Here is a 24,105-nt window from a genome sequence, read left to right on the forward strand (position 1 = left end):
ATTTGAGAAACGAACCAAAAAACGTCTCGGTGGCACTGATTATGGTAAACGAATAAGAAATATACACCAAATGTCAAAGGTGGTGGGGTAAGAAGGTCATTATATATCGTTAATCTGATACCCTGGGTCTTTACTCAGTGAGAAAGAAATCCAGTCAAATGTCTAAGGATACTTAATCAGGTGTGTTTGGTGAGTCATGCAGGCTTGTAATAATGTGGTATATGTGTGTGTATAAATACACATATGCAGTTCTGTATGTAAAAATCAAAACAAAAAGAGTATTCAGAACGCTGGCTTGTGCGTAATGTTATTTTTGTTGTATGGAGATCAGTTTCGATTAAATATGAATGATGTACAGTTGTCACAGGCACTTATTTAAATATCGGTGTACCAGATTTGATCTTTCTAAAACTTTGACCTGGGCGACAGAAGGGGAGAACGAAAAGATAATTTTTTAATGGATAAATTAGTTGTACGTTTATTTTTCTCCTCATTCTTGGATTCTATGTTTTTTGTAAATTTTTAGAACGTTATTTTATGAGGCTATATTATGTTAAAAATTAATGGAAGATGGCGCATTTTCTAAAAATACATGCACTTGATATGCGAAGAACATTAATAACCATTTATGCAATTTAGTAGTTTGTTGCTATTTTATAGCTATGTGTGCTTGCATATTGATAAACTTTAAACTCTTTAGTATTATTAGTTAAAAGGTCACACGAAATAAGGCTGAAGCTGGAACTTGTGTAAAATGTTGATTTTGTACTAGCATTAATGAAATAAAAACGATGTTTTTTTATGATTAATGTAAAGTATACGAGTCAAAGATATTTCGAGAATAACTATATACTCTGCATGAAAAATCCGGGCCCGGCATGGCCAAGCGTGTGAAGGCGTGCGACTCGTAACCTGAGTTCGCATCCCGGTCGCGCCAAACATGCTCGCCCTCCCAGCCGTGGAGGCGTTATAATGTGACGATCAATCCCACTATTCGTTGGTAAAAGAGTAGCCCAAGAGTTGGCGGTGGGTGGTGATGACTAGCTGCCTTCCCTCTAGTCTTACACTGCTAAATTAGGGACGGCTAGCACAGATAGCCCTCGAGTAGCTTTGTGCGAAATTTCAAAACAAACAAACAATGAAAAATCCGAAAACTACTGGTTTCGCGTAATCACATTCTGTGAATGTGTAAACCATTACACAACAGGTACAAACAGGTTATTGACGTAATGAATGCTGTTGTGTATACTCTGACATTTGTATTTCGCGTATGTTTAGTGGCCAAATACGCGTGTAATTAACATCTTTTATTTCCATGTATTTTACTGGATTTTCTATCTCCCTATCTTTTGATCAAAAGGTTGAACTTCTTACCAGGGGGATGGATTATCATGAAGCTTAGTGTGTATGTGCAACCGAAGTGTTATCATTTGCGTCTAGCTACTGTTTTTAGGTGTGAAATGTAAGGTAAAAGTGAAATTATTATTATTTGTGCTTCAGATATTTGAAACACTCGAGTTTAAAAACACAGAAGTTTTTGAACCAGAATACTTAATTGTGTGAATTTGCTCTTGGCTATAGAGAATGCAAAACGTTTTGTTTTTATCTTGAATTTCTAAATACTGTATGAAAAAAGGAATTTTCAGTCTTTGATCAGAAAAATGTCAATGTATAATTTTTAATTTACTTCTAAAATGTTTTTGCTATTTTATGAAACAAATCGGGTCTCGATACTCGTGGTGGGAAGAGAACGTCCCAATATGTAGCTTTACACTTAACAACAAACAAAATTTCATCGAACTCAGAGTTTGAATAACGATAGGCTTTAAAAAACGAACGTTGTGTTGCACAATTTAGTCTACTTCGAGATATTCAGAAGTTTAGGCATGTATAAACATTTCGTACACTGTTTTAAGAACTATTTCTTAAGAAGTTTTTGTTTTACGCTTGCTGAAACGTTTTTTCCGTTGTTATACTACATGATTCTTACAGCCAAGATACACCCGACCTGCACCAAACATATTACAATTAAAAAGAGGTGAACAGCCATGTGCAGATACTTCTACTGGTATATTGCTTATTACATTAGATTAAAACAGCTTCAAGTGCGGTGAGGGAGCGTTTTCTGTTTTTTTATTTAAAGATCCTCATCTTAATATTAGAATTTACTGTGACAGCATTAAAAGGATATATGTGTCAATGCTCTCAAAGAAACTTAAAATTAGAAAAATTAGAAGAAATGCATCTTGAACTGGTCGCTAAGTGTAGAACTTTACACAAATGAATGAACTGAAAGTGCATTTAACATATTACAGTAATTATGAACATAACTGTGGCTTTATATATGTAAAAACGGCTCGTTTGGGTTGAGAAATTTTTTTATGTAGAGAAGCGAACAACGTTTCGACCTTCTTCGGTCATCGTCAGGTTCACAAAGAAAGAAAGAGAGGTAACTGACCGGAAGCTGACCACATGTTTGAAAGGGGTTGTGTAACTGAGTGTCAGAAGGTCGAAACGTTGTTCGCTCCTCTATGTAAAAAATTTTCTCAACCCAAACGAGCCGTTTTTACATATATATTTTTCTCTACAAGTGGGTTTTCTCGACATCACTAATGACTGTGGCTTTGAATGGAGTCAGAGTGAGTGCTCGGTGTAGGTAGGCTCTGATCGTTCTGTACTAATTACAATAACGTCACGGGAATTATTTACCAAGTGCTGAGAATGGAAAAGTTCAAATGAACCTGACTCTCCGAGATCTATAACACCTGAAGCCTGGTGCCTATAACAACAACAAAGGCACGCCCTTGATCTTAAGAAAATGGAACACTGGCCTGAATTTGGTCTCTTAAATGAGAAATTTTGAATTTGTGTTTCTTGTACGTGTAGCTGAAACAGCTAATTTGATGACTTTCATATTTTATACTTTTCAATTTTTTCTCGTGCACGAACGGTGTTAAAAAAATCAAGTCAACTTTCTACTTTTCAAGTAGACTGAGAGTTCAGTATGTTGGTGAATCAATATAATGTGCTAGGCTTTGATTTAATATTGATGTGACAGGTTCGTCTCATGAGCTGATATAATTGTGTGTGTGTATTTAATGAAGTGGCTTTCTTTCTTCCTCCCTTACATACTTAATATTCGATTAAGTAGTGTAACGTATTGATTTGTTTATGAAGGGAAAAAATTATAATGATCACTAACGGTTTACGAAAACTAAAACAGTTTAGACAAACAATATACTACATAGGTAAGTATTCTGAAAATTTGTTTCCCTTATGAGATTCGAAAAAATGCACATAAGTTGCAAAACACAATGTGAAAGTAAATTTACATGTATTCATGCCAAATTTGGTAGAGGTCCATCAACAGGGAACGAAGTATTAGTAAAAACGTCTATAGAAAAAAGCAAACTGCAAAACTCAAAATTTGCATTAACCTAACGAACCTCAATACAAAATTTGGTGGGGATCCGTCTACACCATGTGAAGTAGTTAAAGGCAGACACAAGTCGTAACTATTATATTTATATAGATGTTTTTTGATAAACACTGCAAATTTGCCAATAAAATTATAACTATACTAGACCTTGTATTAATATGTTACAATTTTACACATTGTACTTATTAAGACTTGTAGGCACGTATGCTTATGTCAGATCTTAAATCATTCCTATAATTGAGATTCGACGACTAACGTTAAAATCAAAGTCTAATCTTAATACCAAGGCTTGGTGTGTTTATTCGCTCTAGATTTATTATCTAGATCTAGATGTGTTATAACAGCGAATATTATTAAATCAATAAGATTATAGGCGTCTTAGTCTACACAGAAAAAAATATAGGCCTAGCATTTACAGCTAAAGGCCTAATCGGATATTACGCCTAGATATAGATATGATTTTAATCTAGTTTCCTAAAGATTGAATTAAGAATATATTCAGTACTAAATCTAGGGGTGTATTAAGTGACATGCATTTTCAGTTAAATCAACCAATCTTCCTCTAGGTTATTTGATGGTTATAGGCATGTCTAAATAAGAAATGCAACAAATTTGACTTGGACGTTATCTTTAGCTCTGTTGTATTTGCAGAAATAAGATATAGATGTAGTAATAAATCGTATCTTTGTCACTGAATTTATTCATCAGTAAAGAAAAATATATATGTAAAAATGGCTCGTTTGGGTTGAGAAAATTTTTTACATAGAGGAGCGAACAACGTTTCGACCTTCTTCGGTCATTATCAGTGTTCGCAAGTACCTATAGGCGTCAGTAAGTTTTAAGTAGGTCTAATTTGGGCTTAACTTAGTATCTAAGTTAACTAGTATCACTGCGAACCACATCTATTCAGCCCACTGTAACTACCAATTTTCAGACTCTAAATAAACCTTTCTATGCGATTAGGTGTTCATACGCAAAAAATTAGTGCAAAGTTGTTTAAATAAACTTAACAAAAATACTTATCAGAAACTTTCAGGAAAATGTCTTTAATTTTTACTTCTCTATATTTGTTTAATAAATTCTTATATTTATCACACAGTATTTTAATCATTTTATTTAGCTTATTTATTAGATTATTTGTAACTAGGCATTCTCTATGTAGTCTATGATATTCTGGGTATCATGCTGAAACGGGCTGTACATATCGATAGAATAAAATTATGACGACGCATAAAATTAATGCATGTATATTGTTGTAAAATAAAGGTATTTAATGAATGCATAACGATAATTAAATTTCAATAGAAATTTATGATAAATGTTACGTAATCAGTTATATACACTATATTTAAAAATTAAAAGAGCATTATATAATTTAATTCGAGTATTGAAAATGTTAAAGAACAAATATAAAATAATCGAATGAAAACTGTTTTGTGAATTTAATTATTTCCATCCTCTTGCAGGTTTGCAATATATCGAACCAGTGTAGTTTTTAAACAAGTTTTGGTTTTTAAATCAACACTACCAGGAATGTTTTAAAAAGATCTTTGCATTCTAGAAAAATAAAATGTAACTAATGCCAAAGTTCATTTGATGTCGCATCCATGGGAGAAACCGTTTTCCACACTCGTATGTCAAGCAAACCCGCAGAAACAATGAAGTCGTTGAAGGGTATATTTGGCAACAATACTACTATCTCCGATTTCTTGATTGCCACCAGTTGAACTTCTAGTGTCCAGTCGCTTATTTTTACTAAAATTAAAAGTTTTATGTACTTCGGGAACTATTGATTGTCTTGTTTATTTCATTCAAATGTAAGGATTTCAGAACTTTTCAAGAGTATATTCCCTAACAATGAAATTGGTCAAAAGTTTTCATGTGGGTAAAATATGTCACACTTAGCCGTACGTGGATTAGTTTCATATTTTATGCACAAACCGACGCAGACAATCTAGAAGTCTAGATATATTCTTTTGTTTTGAAGAGTACTTGAACAAGTTTTTCAAGATGAAACAGTGAAATCCATGCTCGTTTTGGGGATTAAGAAACTGTTCACACAAGATGTATCAAATCGGAGTTTTAGGACTACTCTTGCTGATCTATTTGACAAGCTAGTTTTTTTTGCTGTCACAGGTCTCAGTTCTAATATTTAATAGCAAACATCCATGAATGGCGTCTATGTTAATTGAAGGTCACATGTTTTTTGAAGTAAATATACTCAATCCAAAAAGGTATTTCTTGCTAACTAGGTCATGTGGTTTATCCACAACACTTTTAGAAATTTGAGGAAACTGGAAAATTTCATTTTTTTTAATTTCTAATAATCTTAAACAAGAGTTGGTGACTTCATAAGTGAACCTGGATGCTCGAATCTTCCACCAAAGTTTATTTAGCCCTAATAGCATGCGGACATCAGTGTTGCGGAAAAATACGTTGTGCAGTTTCTTGTCTAAAACAAGAAATGACCCTTGAATATTTGAAAAGGGTTAGAGAGTTATGAAATTTCCTTCCTGCATAGGTGCAGAACATAGTTTAAACAAATAATACACCACACTGATAATCAAGTTTTTAAAAATACGTAAAAAAACATATGCTTTTTAACTTGTTTAAATAAAATTCCACAGGTCTCACGAAGTTTCATGAATGATTTTTTCCAGTGGTTCAAATTCAACACTAAATTGTTTTTTGTTTTAAATTCAGTTAGATGGCCTTTGTTGGGAGAGTAGATTTAATTAGCATCGAAACGTACACTGTGTTTCAAGATTTTAGGGAAAGGTAGTCAACACAGCCCTCCAATTTAAAAGATGGAAACCTTACCTTAAAAATAGGAAGTGAACCATGATGATTGGTTTATTACGTTTGTAATGGCTTGTTCCATGTTTATTAATATTATTTTACTTTTGTCATTTATTATCATATTATGATAAAGCCCCATGCCATTTACTTTAATGGTTGCTAGCATTCACTTAGTTGTTTTCAGAGGTTAAGGATTTTATACGTTGGTTTACTTGTATAATGACCCTTTTTATGTGTTAGATTATCCACAATAAGACTTGATAACGCGCTAAACTGTGCCTTGCTTCCCACACCTCAAAATTTGGTTATATCATGTTGCCTGTGCTACATTTAAGTGATTTTAATTGTAAACGCATCGTGTAGTTATAGAATTGACAAGGACAGTGAAAAGAACTCGACGGCCCTTTGTTTGTATGTTTTGCATAATGTGATACGGTAATGAACAAGCTTTGAAAATTTCGTTCTTTCCATGTTTGGAAATCCGTAATAGCTGAAGCGTTTTTTCGGATTGTAAAAAGCATGTGTGATCGTTTTAGATTTTTTATTTCCCTAAAATAGTCATCACACGTCTGTATTTATCAATCTCGAACACTTTATTTGTTGCATTATTCTTCAAATGGGTATAAACATTTTTCGATATTTTAATTTAGCAATTGGGACCCTTGTGATATCGCATATGCAGCCATGTTAACAATATAGTGCCATCTGGTGGCAGATTCTCCATTATTTCTGCTTCCATAGCTTATAGCTAATTATAATAAAAAACATATTGATTTTACAATGATAAATAAAGCTAGATAATGTCAGATTTATTTAAAGGAAGATGCAACTGTGTAATATTGTTTGCAGTGAAAGTCAAGACCGTGCAATTTTGTTTATCGTAAAGCGAATAATTATAAGCTTATCTATCTCATATTCATTATGCTGCGTGCGTCGAATTGTGTGTATTGACTGATTGTATTTATTTCGAAAGAGTAATTTCGTAAATTACTTAAACAGATACTGTATTAATAACAGATATTAATTTAATTTACTTTTTCTTTTTCTTCCTAGACTGCAAATGATCGGTATTGCTTCGTCGAATTCGCAGACCACCAGGCGGCAGCAGCGGCGCTTCTGGCGATGAATAAAAGGCATTGTTTAGGAAGGGTATGTAATTTAACTCGGAGTTTGTCTAAAGTTCTTATTATGGAAAGTAGGCTGATTGTATAGACTCAAAATAATTTAAGATAACAAACGATAATGAATACAATACACTGTAACAAAATATTCAATTTATATTTATATTTACTATCTTTTAAATGTATGGAATATATAACACTAACGGTTATATACATAAGTATTTCATTAATATATCATTAGAAGAAAGTATGCAAGACTGTTTTTTGTTCAAATAATGTATTTTTCTAAACAACCAAGCCGAGTTAAGCGCAGTGAAATTTAATCACTTTAATTAGTGTCTGTTTACAAGCAACAACGATAAAAGGATAAATTATCAATAATACATTCCCCAAATTCTGATGCAGAATGCCCCCACTGGCATAGCCCCATGTCTGCGAACATGCAACGCTAGAAACCGAGTTTCAATACCTGTGGTGGGCAGAGCACAGATAGCCCGTTGTGGAGCTTTGTGTTTATCATCAAAGAAACGCTGATGCAGAAATCGCCGAGAATTTAGTTTTTGGGAGAAGGTTATTTTGATTTATTATTTGTCTCGCTGTTTGCGATATTTCTCACACTTTAGGTTAGTTTGTTAAAAAGCTCGAAGTTTCATATTTAAATATCTGACAGCGTTGGTTATGTATGATGACCGTCATTGGTATTGATAAGTTCAATACACGTGTCATATTTCCAGCAAAGTCCAGGTGATTTTATTCATTGTTGTATTAAAAAGTGTTGGCGTGACGTATTTGAGAAAGAATAAAATGTGTGACAAATGTTTTCTATATACAGGTACTTTAAAGTACCCGATAGACAGTAATAATAATAGTTTAAATCAACGTGTAATATGCTAACCTGCTACTTTTTTGTGTATATGTCTCTTATCATTTATTGGATGTTCCCCAAAGGTAAAAATAAATGTACTTTTGTTTTTGCATGAACATTTTCAGAATATTTGTGATTTTGATAAGCTAAATGTCTAACGAATTCACTATCATTTGTCACTTAAGTGAAAGGTTGTATTCCTAAGTTGCTATGACAACGACGGTGCGAAATTGTTGACTCTGCAAAGGCAAAACGCTTATTTACTTTGCAAATAAACGTTTCTAATCGATTGGCTAGTCTGTTACTTAGAATACACATTTATATAGATCTGAAAAGACATACTTGCACAGAATTGATGAGAGTTCAATGCTTAAAAAACGAGTTTAACCCTTTTATCTCTAGTTAAATTTCAATCGTCTAGATTTTCACATCTTCGGAAAATATTTTCACGTATACAGGTTAAATAGTTTTGTATCATATACACAGTAAATTATTTCATGTGAAACTGTTGATGTGTTATTAATAACAACTGTTTGCAAGAATGTGCTCAAAGTTTTATTTTGAGTTACTTAGCACCTGCCGATTTATTCTATAACCTCTGTGTGTGAATCAGGCACGTAAGTTAGGATGAGGTTTTCCTAGCAACTGCAAGTTATGTCCGAGAATTGCTGTATGTGGGTTAGAACCTTAAGTTAGGATATTTATTTTGCAACTTCTAGTATTTCTGGGAAGTGCTGTGTGAAGATTACAATCTAAAATTTAGAAAGATTCATCTAGGAACTGCAAAAATGCCTTAAATGCTATCTGGGGATCAGAACTTTAAGTTGTGATGAGATTTATCTTTCAACTACCTGTATGACAGGGAGGTGCTGTGTGTGGATTAGAACCTTACGTTAGGTAAAACGCAACCTACGATGAGATTTCATACAACTATCAGTATTTTTTGATGACGAGAAACCCACTTGAAATAAAAATGTATCTCAGAACGGCTTACGGGTTAACCTGAAGATGACTTAGGAAGGTCGAAACGTTGTTCTTTCCTTATCAGTAAAAGTGTTAATACCCATACCAGCCATTCTGAGATACAACTGTCAGTATGCCCAAGAAATGCTGTATTGGGATCAGAAGTTAAGATGAGATGTACTTAGCAACTATCAGTATGCTTGGTAACTGTTGTGCGGTGATCAAAACCTTAAGTTAAGATTAAATTTACCTAATTTACTAGTGGCTTATGTTATTCGTTGGGATCAGACTTTAATTATAGGAATACATGCAAGTGAAAGTCGTGTTTGAAACTGTTTGAATATGTGAGAAGCTTAGCTTGAATATTTGTTTGGTTTGGAATTTCGCACAAAGCTACTCGAGGGCTATCTGTGCTAGCCGTCCCTAATTTAGCAGTGTAAGACTAGAGGGAAGGCAGCTAGTTATCACCACCCACCGCCAACTCTTGGGCTACTCTTTTTACAAACGAATAGTGGGATTGACCGTCACATTATAACGCCCCCACGGCTGGGAGGGCGAGCATGTTTGGCGCGACTCGGGCGCGAACCCGCGACCCTCAGATTACGAAGCGCACGCCTTAACGCGCTAGGCCATGCCAGGCCCCTAGCTTGAAGATAAGAGTACAAAAGTCGTATAAAAACAATTAAAGATTTTTGATCGCAAGCTCATTTGTGCTGATCTCTACGGGATTTCGAACCACAGGGATGTTAATAGGAAAATCTTTGCTCAGCCAAGAAGACTGTTGATCACGTGAGTTGAGCCGTGTATGGTATGTTGAGTTTTTATAACATTGAGATTCAGATACCAAATTCAACTCCTAAAGGATTCCTGGTGGCAACTAATGTAATTTTAATGGAGAAGCGGGAAGAGGCGAAAAGCGCCTTTGGCGCAGTAGCTAAGTGTTAAAGAAATGAAAATACTAGCACATCCTGAGGGGGTGAAAAATCGAACTCATCTGGTGAAACAAGAACGTCTGTAACAGTTACCACGACCGGTGGTTATTTCATTTCACGAATGTGTGATTACATTAACTTCATGATAAACTGATATATTTTCTTTATTGTAGAACCAGGTACATTATCTTCCTGATAGTTGGTTTCTGTAAATGCTATCGCCATGCGGATGGTAACTCGGTTGCAAAAAACTGACACAAACAGCGATTCAGGTGGAAATCGTACATACGATATCGTGACTTGTTTTAATGAATCATGTACAGCGTATGGAAGGCGTTCAAGGGTCATTGTTGTTGTGACTTATGTTTTAACGAGTTATTGTAGAGTATACAAAAGATGAGTCAATTGACAACGTGTACACTATTGCTGTGATTGGTGGTTTAATGAATAATGTAAAATCTTTGAAAGATGGAGCAGGTGACAACAACATTTACAGTATTGTTGTGACTCGTGTTTTAATTAACACGTAGAACATACAAAATATTGTTGTTAGGATACCTTAATAGTAAAAACATTTCTTTAAACATTGTTGTATTTATCTTTGAAGAGGTTAGCAACTTTGTTTGTTAGATATATATTGGTGAAAAATACAAGTATGATGCTATATTTGAGAAGGTTGCTAAATGTCATCCTGGTAAACTATCACTAGTAGTCGCATACAGCTAAGGTGTAAACACCTGTATTATTTCCCACGAATGAATTTTCACAAACAAAAAAATAAAGATGATAAATGATTATCAATATTCTTAACATGTGTTTGCTATAAGAGTGAGTATAAACTTATCATTTGTGTGATGTATGTAGGTAGGTAGTTTTTAATAATTATTGTTTGAGTTGCGTGGTTTTAAAGTGGGGGAGTGAAAAGTGTGATTTGTTTTAAATTTCGCGTAAAAGTAATCGAGGGCTATATGTTCTGGTTCTACAACATTGCACTACCGTAGTGAATGATTACCGCTGCATTTTAATGCAGGCTAAGGGATGCAGCAGTTAGTTGTTTCGTTTTAAGGTTTTCTTGCATGTATAGAAATTTTATTATCAGAATACTATAAAAATAATCATTATCATTCAAAGAACAACAACAAAACTGAATAGGAATTCAAAAATCGCGTAATAAAATTTGTTTGTTTTGAATTTCGCGCAAAGCTACTCGAAGGCTATCAGCGCTAGCCGTCCCTAATTTAGCAGTGTAAGACTAGAGGAAAGGTAGCTAGTCATCACCACCCACCGCTAACTCTAGGACTACTCTTTTAACAATGAATAGTGGGATTGACCGTCACATTATAACGTTCCCACGGCTGAAAGGGCGAGCTGGTTTGGTGCGACCGGGATTCGAACATGTGACCCTCGGATTACGAGTCCGAACGCCATAACACACTTGGTCATGCCGGGCCAATAAACTTTGTACCCGTGCAAACATTAATAGTGTACGTATTTACATTATTCTGTTTTCCCAACAACACGCAGGTCGTTTGTGTTTGTTTTGTTTTCTTCTATGTAACTTTAATAAATGAAGTACCTTCAATCTTTTGTAATTTATAAAGTATGATTTTGTACATCAAAATATATGTATACGAACGAGCTCTTTTCACTGAGTCATTAAAACTGCATTAGTGAATAATATACGCATATTTTTTTTATTTATATTTCTATTAATCTGAAGATGACTTAGGAAGGTCGAAAAGTTGTTCTCTGTTTATCAATAAAAGTGTTGGTATCCATACCAGCCGTTTTGATAAACATTAATATACGCATAACACAGGCATCCTTATAAGTCAAATGTATGTTTAAATCTTGTGTATTCGAAGTTGAAAGCTTCATGGTTAATAAATCACCTGTTAACGAAATTAATTTCGTTGATGTATACAGTAACAGCTCATTATGCTTGTTGATGTTCCGCAAAGTTAACGTTTAATTCAGTTCTTTACTAAGCTGTTCAGAACTAGTTCTTAAAAATGATCTAATACTAAGTCGTTTCTTTAATTAACTTTCTTTTGTTACTCTTGTAGCCAGTGTAATTTATTTATTGGAATTGTTTGTTAAACCTTGCACTAAGCTTAACGTTTGTAATTAGAAGTGGCAAATTAATATAATTTTTTTAGTGGTAATGATTGTACCAAAGAAATTGGTGGCATCGATGTTAAGGGCTTGTAATTTACAAATTAAAAACCTCGTGGTTGAAATTCTTCAGCTGCGATGTAATCGTGCTAGATAGAATCCCACTACTGCACTGTTTTAATCCAGTCTCTAAAGTACTAGGGCTGAGTGGCCATTACTCTAACATAAATGCGAAAGTTACAACGAACACCATTGACAGAAATAATGTTGGAAGCTGTCCGAGGTCTATTATGTTAGGTACTCTCTTACCAGCTCAACTTTAGTCACCTTATTTTCATCCACATCACAATAAATAAATATTGAGTGCTCATGTTTCTTTGTAGAATTTCATCAAGTTCATACATTTCTCGTTTCTAGTTGGTAGCCAATCCCATTGGTAACAATTTTTGGTAACTGGATAAATTCTACAATACGCATTACAAGAGTAGATGTTTCAACACGTTTTTGTTCCGTGTGTTCTATGAGAACGTTCCACAACTGGAGTTATTCGACGAAGTGTGTTTTGGGATTTTAACTTTTAAAGGAAGACTTAGTGAAATTTGGCGTTCTGGGAGGAAATCATATTATATATGCACACATTAAAAATGAAAAAAAAAAAATCCAACTTTGTTTTCAAGTGCTTAATTATAGAACTTTTTTTTTGAAATTATATCAAATGAAATAGGCAGTAATTAATTATGACTGTAGATAGACTATTTATATTCTTCCTTTGCGAAAAATAAATTTCGTCATTGCAGTCGGTCATTTGTAATCAATAGTCATTCTTAACATGGATCCACATATCATCTTCCAAATATTGTACTGAATTTTGCACAGAGCTATTTAAAGACTACCTACGCTAGCCATCATTAATTTTGAAATGAAAAACTTAGAGGATAGGCAGCTAACATCACCCACCGCTAAGTCGTGGGATACTTTAAAAGAATATTTGATAATCTACTACAACGCATATGTGACCGAAAAATGCTAACGCGATTTTTTTTACTTGGTGACGTGGCGCCAACCTTGTATCCACAGTTCGACACGCTAATCTAATAAAACACTGAAACACATTTAGCCCCTTCCAAATTGTGTTTAACTAGTGGCAGTTGCGCCAATGACATATTGCGAAAATTGTCAGTTGTCTTTCTCAGAGTAATAAATGTGCCGCGTATCGATCATGTCTTACGTGGAAGAATCTTGAAGTGATGATCCCCCCTCAAAGGCTTTGTTATAGAGACGAAGTAACCTGAGTATCATACAATTCGAGTTTGTTGCGTGCTTAGTCGGTGTCCAGTTCTTGGAGAGTGTTTGGTATTTTAATTTATCTCGGACGAATTTCCGATTTACTATATTTATTGCGATATCAGATAGGTAGTTAGGGTCCTCGACTCGTAGTCTGAGGATTTTAGGTTCGAATCACCGTCACACTAAACATGCTAGAACTTTTAGCCGTGGGGCTTTATAATGGGACGATCAATTTCACTATTCGTAGGTAAAATGTTATGAAGAGGAACATTAACAAAACTACTTCAATGCCGTAAGCAATAACAAACTCGCCAGTGGCTGACCTCGAATATAAAGGCAGTATACTCTCGAACAACAATGAGTCGCCTCAGTATCACGTAAAATGCGTATGAGTGTGGGATTAACAGTGTCATTTGTCAAAGACATAGAACCAACAGACACAGAAGGTCTAAATTATTTCAAATCAACAATATTTAGTGATCTTGTGACATTACGTCCATATGTGGACAAGAACGCACTGGGTGTTGACTCCTTTTATTATTTTCAAACACCAATAATGGGACATAACATGACTAGATGTTTGTTTTTTTTACAGAACAGGAAGAGAGGCTTTGATGGTTTGCTAAAGTTTTCTCCTGATAGTCAGAAGAATTTGAATTGGAGAAGCTGATTTTTTTAGAAGAATCTTAAACTTTAGTGGATCAAACAAGTACAAGTTTTTCTTGAGATGGCAGTGGTTATATGTGTTAAAGTATGCTCATTGGAGAAAGCAACTGGTTCTTGTAGTGTTTCAAATTTCTTTCATCCAAGTAAGTTTTGAGATTGTCACTTGTACAACGTTTAAATTCCTGAATTACACATAACTGTCTTAGTTTGTCAATACTGTTGCCAGTATCAATAGAATTATACTATCGATCAAAGTAAACTTTTTTTCGTAAGCGAATTCCGTATAAGTTAGACTTTCTTGCTTGTGATAAGCTTCCGATAATAATTCGTATGCTCTGAGAATAGCTGCTTAAACCTTATCATAATCTGTACAATCTTCTTGTACAGAAATCTTCTTGCACTTTACCAGTTAAAACACTTTATAATAATAATGACTATTTGCAGTGGACCATTCCATAGTTAGGACTACCTTCTGAAAGTCTTGGAAATATTTATGAACTTCATTAAATGTTGGTACTTTATTATATCGATTGAGTTCAAAGTTGTTATTTTGCCTTGATCTATTGAAGTTGAGTCTAACCTTTTTCAGCTTCTTTATGAGCTTGTACATTTTCTTTTTTCGTCTTCCATACGGGCTTGCATTTTCTGGGCTTCGACATTCGACTCTAATTGCCTAGTGGAGACACTAGAATATTCCCGTAATGCTTCCTCAGACAAATCATCATCGAATAGGATTTCAAATGTGTTTTTTTAGTTCATTTTTGCTCATTGATGTTGGTAATTTGGAGTAATTAAATTTTGTTATTTTTCAGTTGTTTGAGGGTGAGCTATGATCAGACACGATCAGATCTTGTTGCAGTGATAAATATCAATTGAATTATGTGTTGAATTTGAATTTAGATCGAATTTTATCTCCGATAGAGATATGTGAACACGAGTCCCTAATTTATTACATTTTCCCAGACGAATTTCCGATTTATTAAGTTATATATTACGATTCCAAATATCCCAGAAATTTAATGTATATTATAATTAATCGAATAAGTATTAAATTTGTGATATTTACCAACAAGATTGATACACACAATTTTCATTCGTAAGACAAATATATATTTTAATATACAAACAACAATACAATTTATAATAATGGTTATTATAAATAACTGTTTATATATAAATGTTTCACAAACTTATAAACAATACTGAGTTTTTTATCCGGTCTGGAACTACAGGGTGTTCGGAAAGTCACTGTGCACTTATATATTTATCAACAGACATGTTTCAGTATAGAATACAGGAGGTAAGTATGAATGACAATTATAAACAATGTTGAAAGTGACCCCGTTGGCATCAATACAGGCTTGGATCCTTTTTTTATTTTGTTTCTAAACACCGCTATCAGTTGCTGGCTTGAAATAGACTGAATGAATGCTGTTATCGCTGCTTTCAGAACATGGCCTAGCATGGCTAAGCGTGTTATGGCGTGCGACTCGTAATCTGAGGGTCGCGGGTTCGCATCCCGGTCGCGCCAAACATTCTCGCCCTTTCAGCCGTAGGGGCATTATAATGTGACGGTCAATCCCACTATTCGTTGGTAAAAGAGTAACCCAGGAGTTGGCGGTGGGTGGTGATAACTAGCCACCTTCCCTCTAGATTTACACTGCTAAATTAGGGACGGCTAGCGCAGATAGCTCTCGTGTAGCTTTGTGCAAAATTCAGAAACAAACAAGCTTCCAAAACTGCACGGTGACTTTCCGAACATCCTGTAGATATTTTATCGACAGTATATAATGAGTGAATTAATTCCATGTTGATACACAGGCACACCTCACTTGATGGAAAGCTAGTTGGTTTCTTTACACGTGAGTTTTTCCTCATGAAAACTTGCAATGTTCTCGTTGAAATACTAACTTACAAAGTTAAGTGATTTGTAATGTTCGAAATTTATAAACATTACTAGTCAAATATCTGTAGTATCATGATTGATAAGCAATAATCACCATTATAGTGTCCACGGTTTATAGTATACTAACTATAACAAGCTAACAACAACATACTCTCTCTCTTGGTGCATCGGCTTATAAACGTTTTGGTTGAGGTTGTAGAAAGTTCAGTTGGCAACAATATTTGAAGATACGCTAGTGCTTTTGTAAATTATATATTGTTGATTCTTGCACTCGAGAATATTTCACAAATTTAGAGAATAAGTGGATTTTAAGCAATACACATTTAACAATATAAACTACATGCATTTCTAAACATATATTTAACTAAAATAAACGTTGATATTAAAGTAACTATGTAATAGAAAATTCGTTACAAGACTGACCAGTATTTCCTTTGTTGCTTACCTGGTAGTCTTAGTTGTTCTTGTTGCTCATCTAGAGTCTCCCCGCGGTGTGGATTCCTGTGTTTGGTGAGGAAACTTTCCAGAGAAGATTCTGTACTTTCAGTTTACTTCCTCTGGGATTTAAACATCCACAAACATGTCTGCCATGCATGGCGATCTTTGAAGAGGAAGAGAGGATCCTGGTAGTATAGGGGTCCAATCCTAACACATGAATTTGATCTTGAATTCTTCTAGATGGGGGGGGGGGGCCTTGGGGTGGCCACCAATGTCAATTGGCTGGTCCACTTGGGCTAGGGTCAATGAGGTACCCGGGTTGGACGTTTACAGTGGGTGTTGTGGACATTGTGCCTGATACTGGTGTTTGGATATAGTACTCATGAAATCATGGTGTTGTTGCAATGTTCTTGTTTGGCATTGTAGTGCGTCCCCTCGTACGTCTACATGGTGGGCGGGTTCAGTAGGCACAAAAATATTTTTTTTTAGTATGGATCTCCCAACCAAAAATAAAATAAAATAGACTATAAGTAAACGACCACGTCTTGAAGATTCTGAACAGCAATTTTTAACACCTGCACACCATTTACTAATATTACATTCTTTATAAGACAAATCTTTATAGCAAATGTCTTTTTTTTACAGAGACTAGAGGGGCTTGCTGGCTCTCCTAAGTCAGTCAGAAAGCTACATTCTGAAGACATCTTGATGGAAACATCCACCCCAAAACAAAATGAACTCCTCTTGCATTCAAAGGCCATTTGGGATATATATCCATTGAGGTTGCTTCCCATACTACTTTGAATGCGTCACGAGGAGTTATTGTTAAGTGTGATTTGAAGAACATTCTTGCTGGTTTCTCCACCCAAGGAGTTTCTGTAGTAAGACGTATCTCCACCCGCAAAGATGGAATTATGAAGGCAAACAATGCCCTAATTTGGACGTTTGCATCACCTCTTCCACCTGCTACCATCATGGCAGGTTATCCAAATTGCAATGTGCAGCCATATTTTCCAAACCTTCTCAGATGTTTCCAGTGTCAGTGGTTCAGACACTCGAAGATATTATGTCATGGTTCCTTGACGTGTGTTCGTTGCAGTGGCAAGGACCATGACGCCTATGAGTGCAAAATGGACTTCCATTGTGCTAATTCTAATGGCTCTTGCCCTTCTTACTTTCGTTTTTACCCGAGAAGGGTGGAGGAAAAAGAGGTACAGCATTTGAAAACGAGGCTCGAAAGTTACTGTACACCACCCTATTTCAGTGTGAATGCAGACATATCTCTTAACGCCTCTGAAAGGATCACTCTCAAACCATATGAAAAGTCTTTTGCACTCCATATCATTCCTTCCAGCACATCTCTGAATCCACTTCCTTTGGTTCTGGGTTCGAGAATTTCCTCTGGTGCATCTTTTTCTCTGACCCCGAGATACAGAAAGATTATTTGTTCACGCCCTCAGTCACTGGAATCTTCATCTACCAACAAAGACCCTTCCCACTCGACTTAGGGCAAGATCTATGGAGGTCGATAGACCTTCTAGTAAAAAGAAACGACGTGGTCGAAAACAGAAGGGCTTACCATCCAAATCTCCTTCACATAAGTAAAAATAGCCATTTTACTACAGTGGAACTGTCGAGGTTTCCATTTCTAATTGGGTGACATCAAAGGGCTGATTAATTCTTACCATCTTGTGTGTCTTTCCTTACAGGAAACATTTCTGAAACCTGCTGATACAGTCACCTTTCAGCAGTTTTCTTTGTATAGAAATGATAGGTTGTGTGATGGATGGGTGCATGGGGAGGTGGCATTGCTGGATTATTAGCATGTGCCACCCTATCTTTGCCACCCGATACATCCTTGGAGGTCGTAGTCATCCACGTTTCTTTCAGTTGTACTACTACTGTTTGTTCTCTGTACCTTCTGAGGAGATGTATGATTAATCAGACCTTGATGCTCTCATTGAACCATTGCTGTTTCCATTTTTAATCATGGGGGACTTTATTGGACATAATCCCCTCTGGAGTGATGCTAATATTGATGGGAGAAGTCGTTTTGTAAAGCATGTACTTTCGGATCATAACCTTTCTCTCTTCAATACTGGTATTTGTGCTTATTTTCATGCACCTAGTTAGTCTTTTACTTCTATTGATCCCTCCATCTGTTACCCTTCACTTTTTCTCTTATTTCACTGGGTTAACAGTAACCCACAGGGCAGTGATCATTTTCCTATCATATGGATGGAAACTGGCCATAGTCGATGCCACCTGACCTGCATGCCATGATGGAAGTTGGACCAGTCAAACTGGCTCTCTTTCATTAATCTCTTGAAACTTAATCCTGCTGTCATCTGTAAACCATCGGTGGATGACTGTGTGACAGCAGTAATTAACTGTATTGTCCAAGCAGCTGCTCAGTCTATTCCTGAAATCTCGACCTTTTATTTCACGGTATCTCTGTCCATTGTGTATTCTTGCCTGCCACGTGGTACAGAAGGCTCAAAACAGGCCTGGAATATCTTTCATAAATATTCCACACTTTCAAACTGCATTGCTTTTCAGTGGGCTTATGCAAATGCGCAGCAGGTAAAGCATCAAATCCAGAAGGAATCTTGGATTAAGTTCACAACCAGCATATTTCTATCACTAGTTCCAAAGCCATATGGGACACGATTTGGAAGGTTAGTGGGCAGTATACTTCTGCCTTCCTTTCGATCTTGCTTTCTGAGGGCTGTGAAGTTGCTGATGCCCAGAGCGTTGCTTATACTCTCGGTAAAAGCTCTTCTCATGCATCTAGCACTTCTGGCTCAACTTCTATCTTCTTAGCCATTAAAACTCGGGCAGAGGAATCTCCTCTTTCCTTTTGGGCTGATCATCTGTATGAGTATAACCGCCCCTTTACACTGGTGGAACTCAAGCTTACCCTTCATTAATTTGGCAGTACATTAGTCGGACCTGATGATATTCACTACAAGATGTTGCACAATCTCTTTCCTGCCCCTATTGCTATTTTTCTGGTTGTTTTTAACCAGATCTGGCAGGTGAATGTTTCCCTGATGCTTGGTGCCACGCTATTATCTTCTATTTTTTCCAAGTCTGAGAAGGATCCCAAGATTCCTTAAAATTACTGTCTGATCACTTTAACTAGCTGTCTTTGTAAGATCTTAGTGAGGAAGGTTAATGCTCGTTTTGTTTGGTTCCTAGAATTAAACAACCTCTTTTCGCCCACCCACTGTGTGTTCCAACAGCACTTCACCGTGGACCATATTACTCAACGTCAATTAGAGAAGCCTTTCTCAAGCGACATCTTGTTTCTGTATTTTTTACCTTGAGAAAGCTTATGATACTTTCTAAGGGTTGTGTGGCCATTTGCCTATTTTTATTATACATTTTTAATGAACTGGCGATTTGAAGTCTGTGTGGGTTTGACACTTTCATGTTTTTTCCCACAAGAAGTTGGAGTCCCTTAGAGCTGTGTCTTGGGTATCACACTCTTCATTATAAAGATTGATTAATGCCATCAGTGGACAACCCCCTACAGCTGCAAGCAGTCTCTATGTTGATGACTTCCAATCGTCGAGCATGAGGTTTATTGAGCAGTTGCTACAGACTTCCCTCAATCATTTACTGAAGTGGACCACAGCAAATGGTTTTCCTTTTCTCGCTCTAAAACCATTGGCATGCACTTATACTGCCAACGGGGTATTCACTATGATCCCGAGCTCTGTCTCGGAGAAGTTGTGCTTTCCTTTGTCCCTGAGGCTAAAGTTCTTGGGCTTATCTTTGACCATAAACTGGCCTTTATTCCACACAACAAATAGCTACATGTCAAGTGTATAAAAGCACTAAACATCCTCCGTGTTCTTTCTTTCACTTCTTGAGGAGTAGATCAATGTTCTATGGTACAAATTTATCGTGCTTTCATTTGATCAAAACTGGACTATGGGTCTCTTTCTATGGTTCTGCCAGGACCTTGGATTTGAAGATGTTGGATCCTGTTTACCATGAGGGGCTTCAGCTCTCCCCAAAGGTTTTCTGCACTTCTCCAGTCCAGAGTTTGTGCACAGTTTTATCAACCTCTGCTGCTTGCAACTGTCTTTATTGTATGTGGCAAAACTTTGACCCTTACCACAGCATTCCACCTGAGATTGTGTCTTCCTTCTTCAGAATCGATGGTCTGCCATTACTCCTTTTGGGCTTCATATTCAGGTGCAGTTGACTGAATAGGGTTTGATCTTGGCTGATGTTGCTGTCTCCACAAATCAGCCCATCCCACCATGGCTTATTGCCATTTTCAAATGTAACCCTTCTTTGAGTCATCTGAGAAAGGTGGACACTCCCAATTGGAAATACCATCTTTTATTTTCTGAACATCTTTCAAACCATTCTCATTTGTGTGGATAGCTCAAAATCAGGTGTCTCTGTCGGCTCTGCCCTAGTTTGTTGTAGTTTGGTAGTTGCACACAGGATTCTCTCTATGATTTCTCTTGCCCTGGATCACGTAAAAGCTATGCAGTACTTAACTGTACTATTTAAACTAACTCATTTAGCTCTCTACTGGCTCTGGAATTGCTTCATGTTAGTTCTCACCATGTTTTTGTCAATATTCAAAACCGAATAGTTCTTCTGGATACTAGGCCACGTTGGTATTCGCGGAAACGAGCTCGCTGATACCACATCTAAGTTTGTTTGCTTTGGTGTTATCACGGCCGTACCTTTCCCATACATTAACTACGGTCCTATGTTCAAGGCTCGGCTCTGCGCCAGTTGGCAATTGACTTGGAGTGAGCAACGTGATAACAAGCTTTTCCAGATCAAACCTTTTATTGGATTTGACCATCTTGCTTCCTTAAGAATTAGAAAGAGGAAGTTGTCCTAGCTTTATTATGCATTAGTCAGTTTTTTAATTCATAGTTTTCTTTTATCTGGGATTCATGCACCAATGTGTGGTCTGCGTAATACTCACGTCAAATAGCCCACATTTTACTGTTGTGCCATCGTTATAACTGTGAGCTACATTTTAGACTTTTTACCATGGGTTCGCCCTTGACATTAAACAATGTGATTGGCGATGGCGACCCTGTCCACTTGAGTTGTTTTTAAATTTTTAAGGGCCATTGTCCTTTTTAACTACGTTTTTAATTTAAAAAATCGACTGTTTTGTTTTAACATTATTTCTTTTTACGTATTTTAATAATTTTACTTTTATTTTTATTTTTTAACCGGTCGTATGGCGCAGATAGTCTAGTTACTTTATGCTAATAAACGCCAAATAACACACCAACCATTTGGAGAGTCGCCATTGTTTTTTGTTTGTTTCTGTTGCCCATTTGGTGATTCGTAGCTGCTGTTCTTGCTGTTTACCTGTAGTCTGACCAGTGTTTTTTGTTTGTGTGTGTGTTGCTTAATTGTGGATCCATAGTTGATTGTTCTTGTTGCTCGCCTGGAGACTCGCTAATGTTTTCTCTGTTGCGTACTTGTCAATCCGTTGTTTTTCACCAGGAGGCTCATGAATGTTTTCTTTGTTGTGTACTTAGTGACTGTAGATGTTTTTATTGCTCGCCTGGAAATTCGGGAATGTTTTCTTTGTTGCTTACTTGGCAATTAATGATAGGTGTTATAATTGTTGCATACCTCGAGATCCACGAGTGTTTTCTTTGTCCGTGTTTATTTCTCCGAAAGTCGCCTGGAGGGATCACCTGTTTTTAACTGCTCCCACCACGTTATACAGTCGTGTAGTCGTGTGTTGTCTGTCATAAGGGACGCTTAGCGCTGCAATTTGTACTGTCATTACATCAATAAAATGTGCGCATACCATGAATCACGAGAATAATTATGCAGGCTATAGGCTACGACACATCATGACGTGTGTACTTTAAAAGCCAAAAAAAAACTATTTGTTACTGTTAATTTTGGTGTTATTTTTTCTTTAAACAAAGCAATTTTGGGAACGCTGCGGAAGTATATAGTTTCAGCTGTTGCTTATATGGTGAATCGCAAATGATACTTTTTATTGCTGATTTGTTTTTTTTGTTTCGTTTTTTCATTTATCAAGTGCTCTACATGTGTTTCCTGTACTGCTACTTTGTGATTCGTTTCAGCTTTCTTGTTGTTTGGCTGGTGATTCATAGCTGTTTTTGTATCTTTCTTTGATACCAATTCAGTAATTATCTGTTTGTTTGATATCTGTGAGCCACAGTTTTTTTTTATTTGGAATTTCTTTGCTGATGTTGACTTACATGTCTTCTTTATTTTATTTTCATCATTAGTATTTTTTGTTGCTTGATAATTTCTGGTAGTTCTCGATAAACGGTAGCAGTTTTCTCTTATACTTGATATACGATGGTAGTTTCTTTTGTTACATGATAAATGTATTTTTCTTTATTAGCTGATATGGTAGATTTCCGAGTTATCAGTAGCAGCTTTAACACAAACCGTGTTTGTTTTAGTTTCGTGGTTTTGCTTTTTTTTAAATAGCAATATATATCGTGTTTGGCTTAGTCCTCCAGTCGTTGGCATAACTCTCTCATTCTGTTCTGCATTATCACTGTTTCCATCAGTTCTCTAACTGATTCGCCTCTCATATAAATATCTACAATACACTTTCTTCGTAGTAAGTCCCTCAGTTAAATAATCGATATAGCTTTGCCTCAGGTGTGTGTGTAAATGTGTGTTTAAATTGCATTCGTTTTGTTTATTCTTTATTTGTGTTCTGTAGTTTTTACTGTAATAGTGCTTGGTTCTGTTATTAGAGCCTCATTCACTAGAATATTTTTATCTCTCGTGTAACCATTTTAGTTTCGAGGTACTTCTGTCTCCAGTGGCACAGAGGTATGTCTGCAGGCTTAGTCTTGAGCTACTGATTCTAACATTTGTCTTCTTACATCTTTCTCGTAATTTTAGTCCCGGTCTCGAGTTACTCAGTTCAACATTTTACTTCATGTTTCTTGTATTGATCCTTGCGTTCAACTACTGATTCCAACAGTTGTGCCTTTTTTTAATACCATCTTTCTTTGTCATTTTATTCTGGACTTGAGCTATCAACACCAGAATTTTTGCCTTCTCTTTCTTGTATCTTTCTCGTTATTTTCATTCTTGTCTTGAGCTCCTAATCTCACAAATTATTTTACTTGAACTCGTTTCTTTTTGCTACCTAGATTCTTACCCTCAGGATACTTACTGGTCCTAGCATTGTTTCCTTCCCTTGAATTGGCATCTTGGTTTTTCTTCTCACTTTTCATTACATTGATCTCAACATTTCTACTTTCTTAGTTATTTGTAGCTATTGATATTCAGATTATCCATCTTGTTCTCTCACTATTGTTTACTGTATGAATATTCTTAAATCGTAAAAGTTGCATTTTCTTTGAGGTGAGTATAGAAAATAATACTAAACATGTTTTGAAGTAAAAGCATTCTTGTCATATACAAAAAAAAATTCACAAACCTTTATCTACAAAGCTCAAATTTTAAATTTTTTTTTTTGTGTATATATAATTAAATGAAAATAAAAGCTGTAAAACATTCTAGCGACCAGTGAGCGTAATATATAGAAGGATATATTTATTACATGTTTG

The 24,105-nt window shown here is 35.8% G+C and overlaps 1 protein-coding gene across 13 annotated transcripts in view; it reads left to right on the forward strand.

Moving 5' to 3' along the window:
* LOC143244712 (nucleolysin TIAR-like) overlaps positions 1-24,105 on the forward strand; it is a 204,816-nt gene that overhangs the window by 13,225 nt on the left and 167,486 nt on the right. For 9 of the 13 annotated variants that reach the window (XM_076489841.1, XM_076489857.1, XM_076489840.1 and 6 more), the window contains one exon: positions 7,292-7,387. The exons of the other annotated variants lie outside the window; for them this stretch is intronic. In XM_076489841.1, coding sequence (XP_076345956.1) covers positions 7,292-7,387 — 96 coding nt within the window. The remainder of the gene's footprint in view (positions 1-7,291; positions 7,388-24,105) is intronic. 13 annotated transcript variants of the gene reach the window in all.

This window comes from Tachypleus tridentatus, chromosome 2 (assembly GCF_004210375.1).
Source record: "Tachypleus tridentatus isolate NWPU-2018 chromosome 2, ASM421037v1, whole genome shotgun sequence".
NCBI classification, from domain to species: domain Eukaryota; kingdom Metazoa; phylum Arthropoda; class Merostomata; order Xiphosura; family Limulidae; genus Tachypleus; species Tachypleus tridentatus.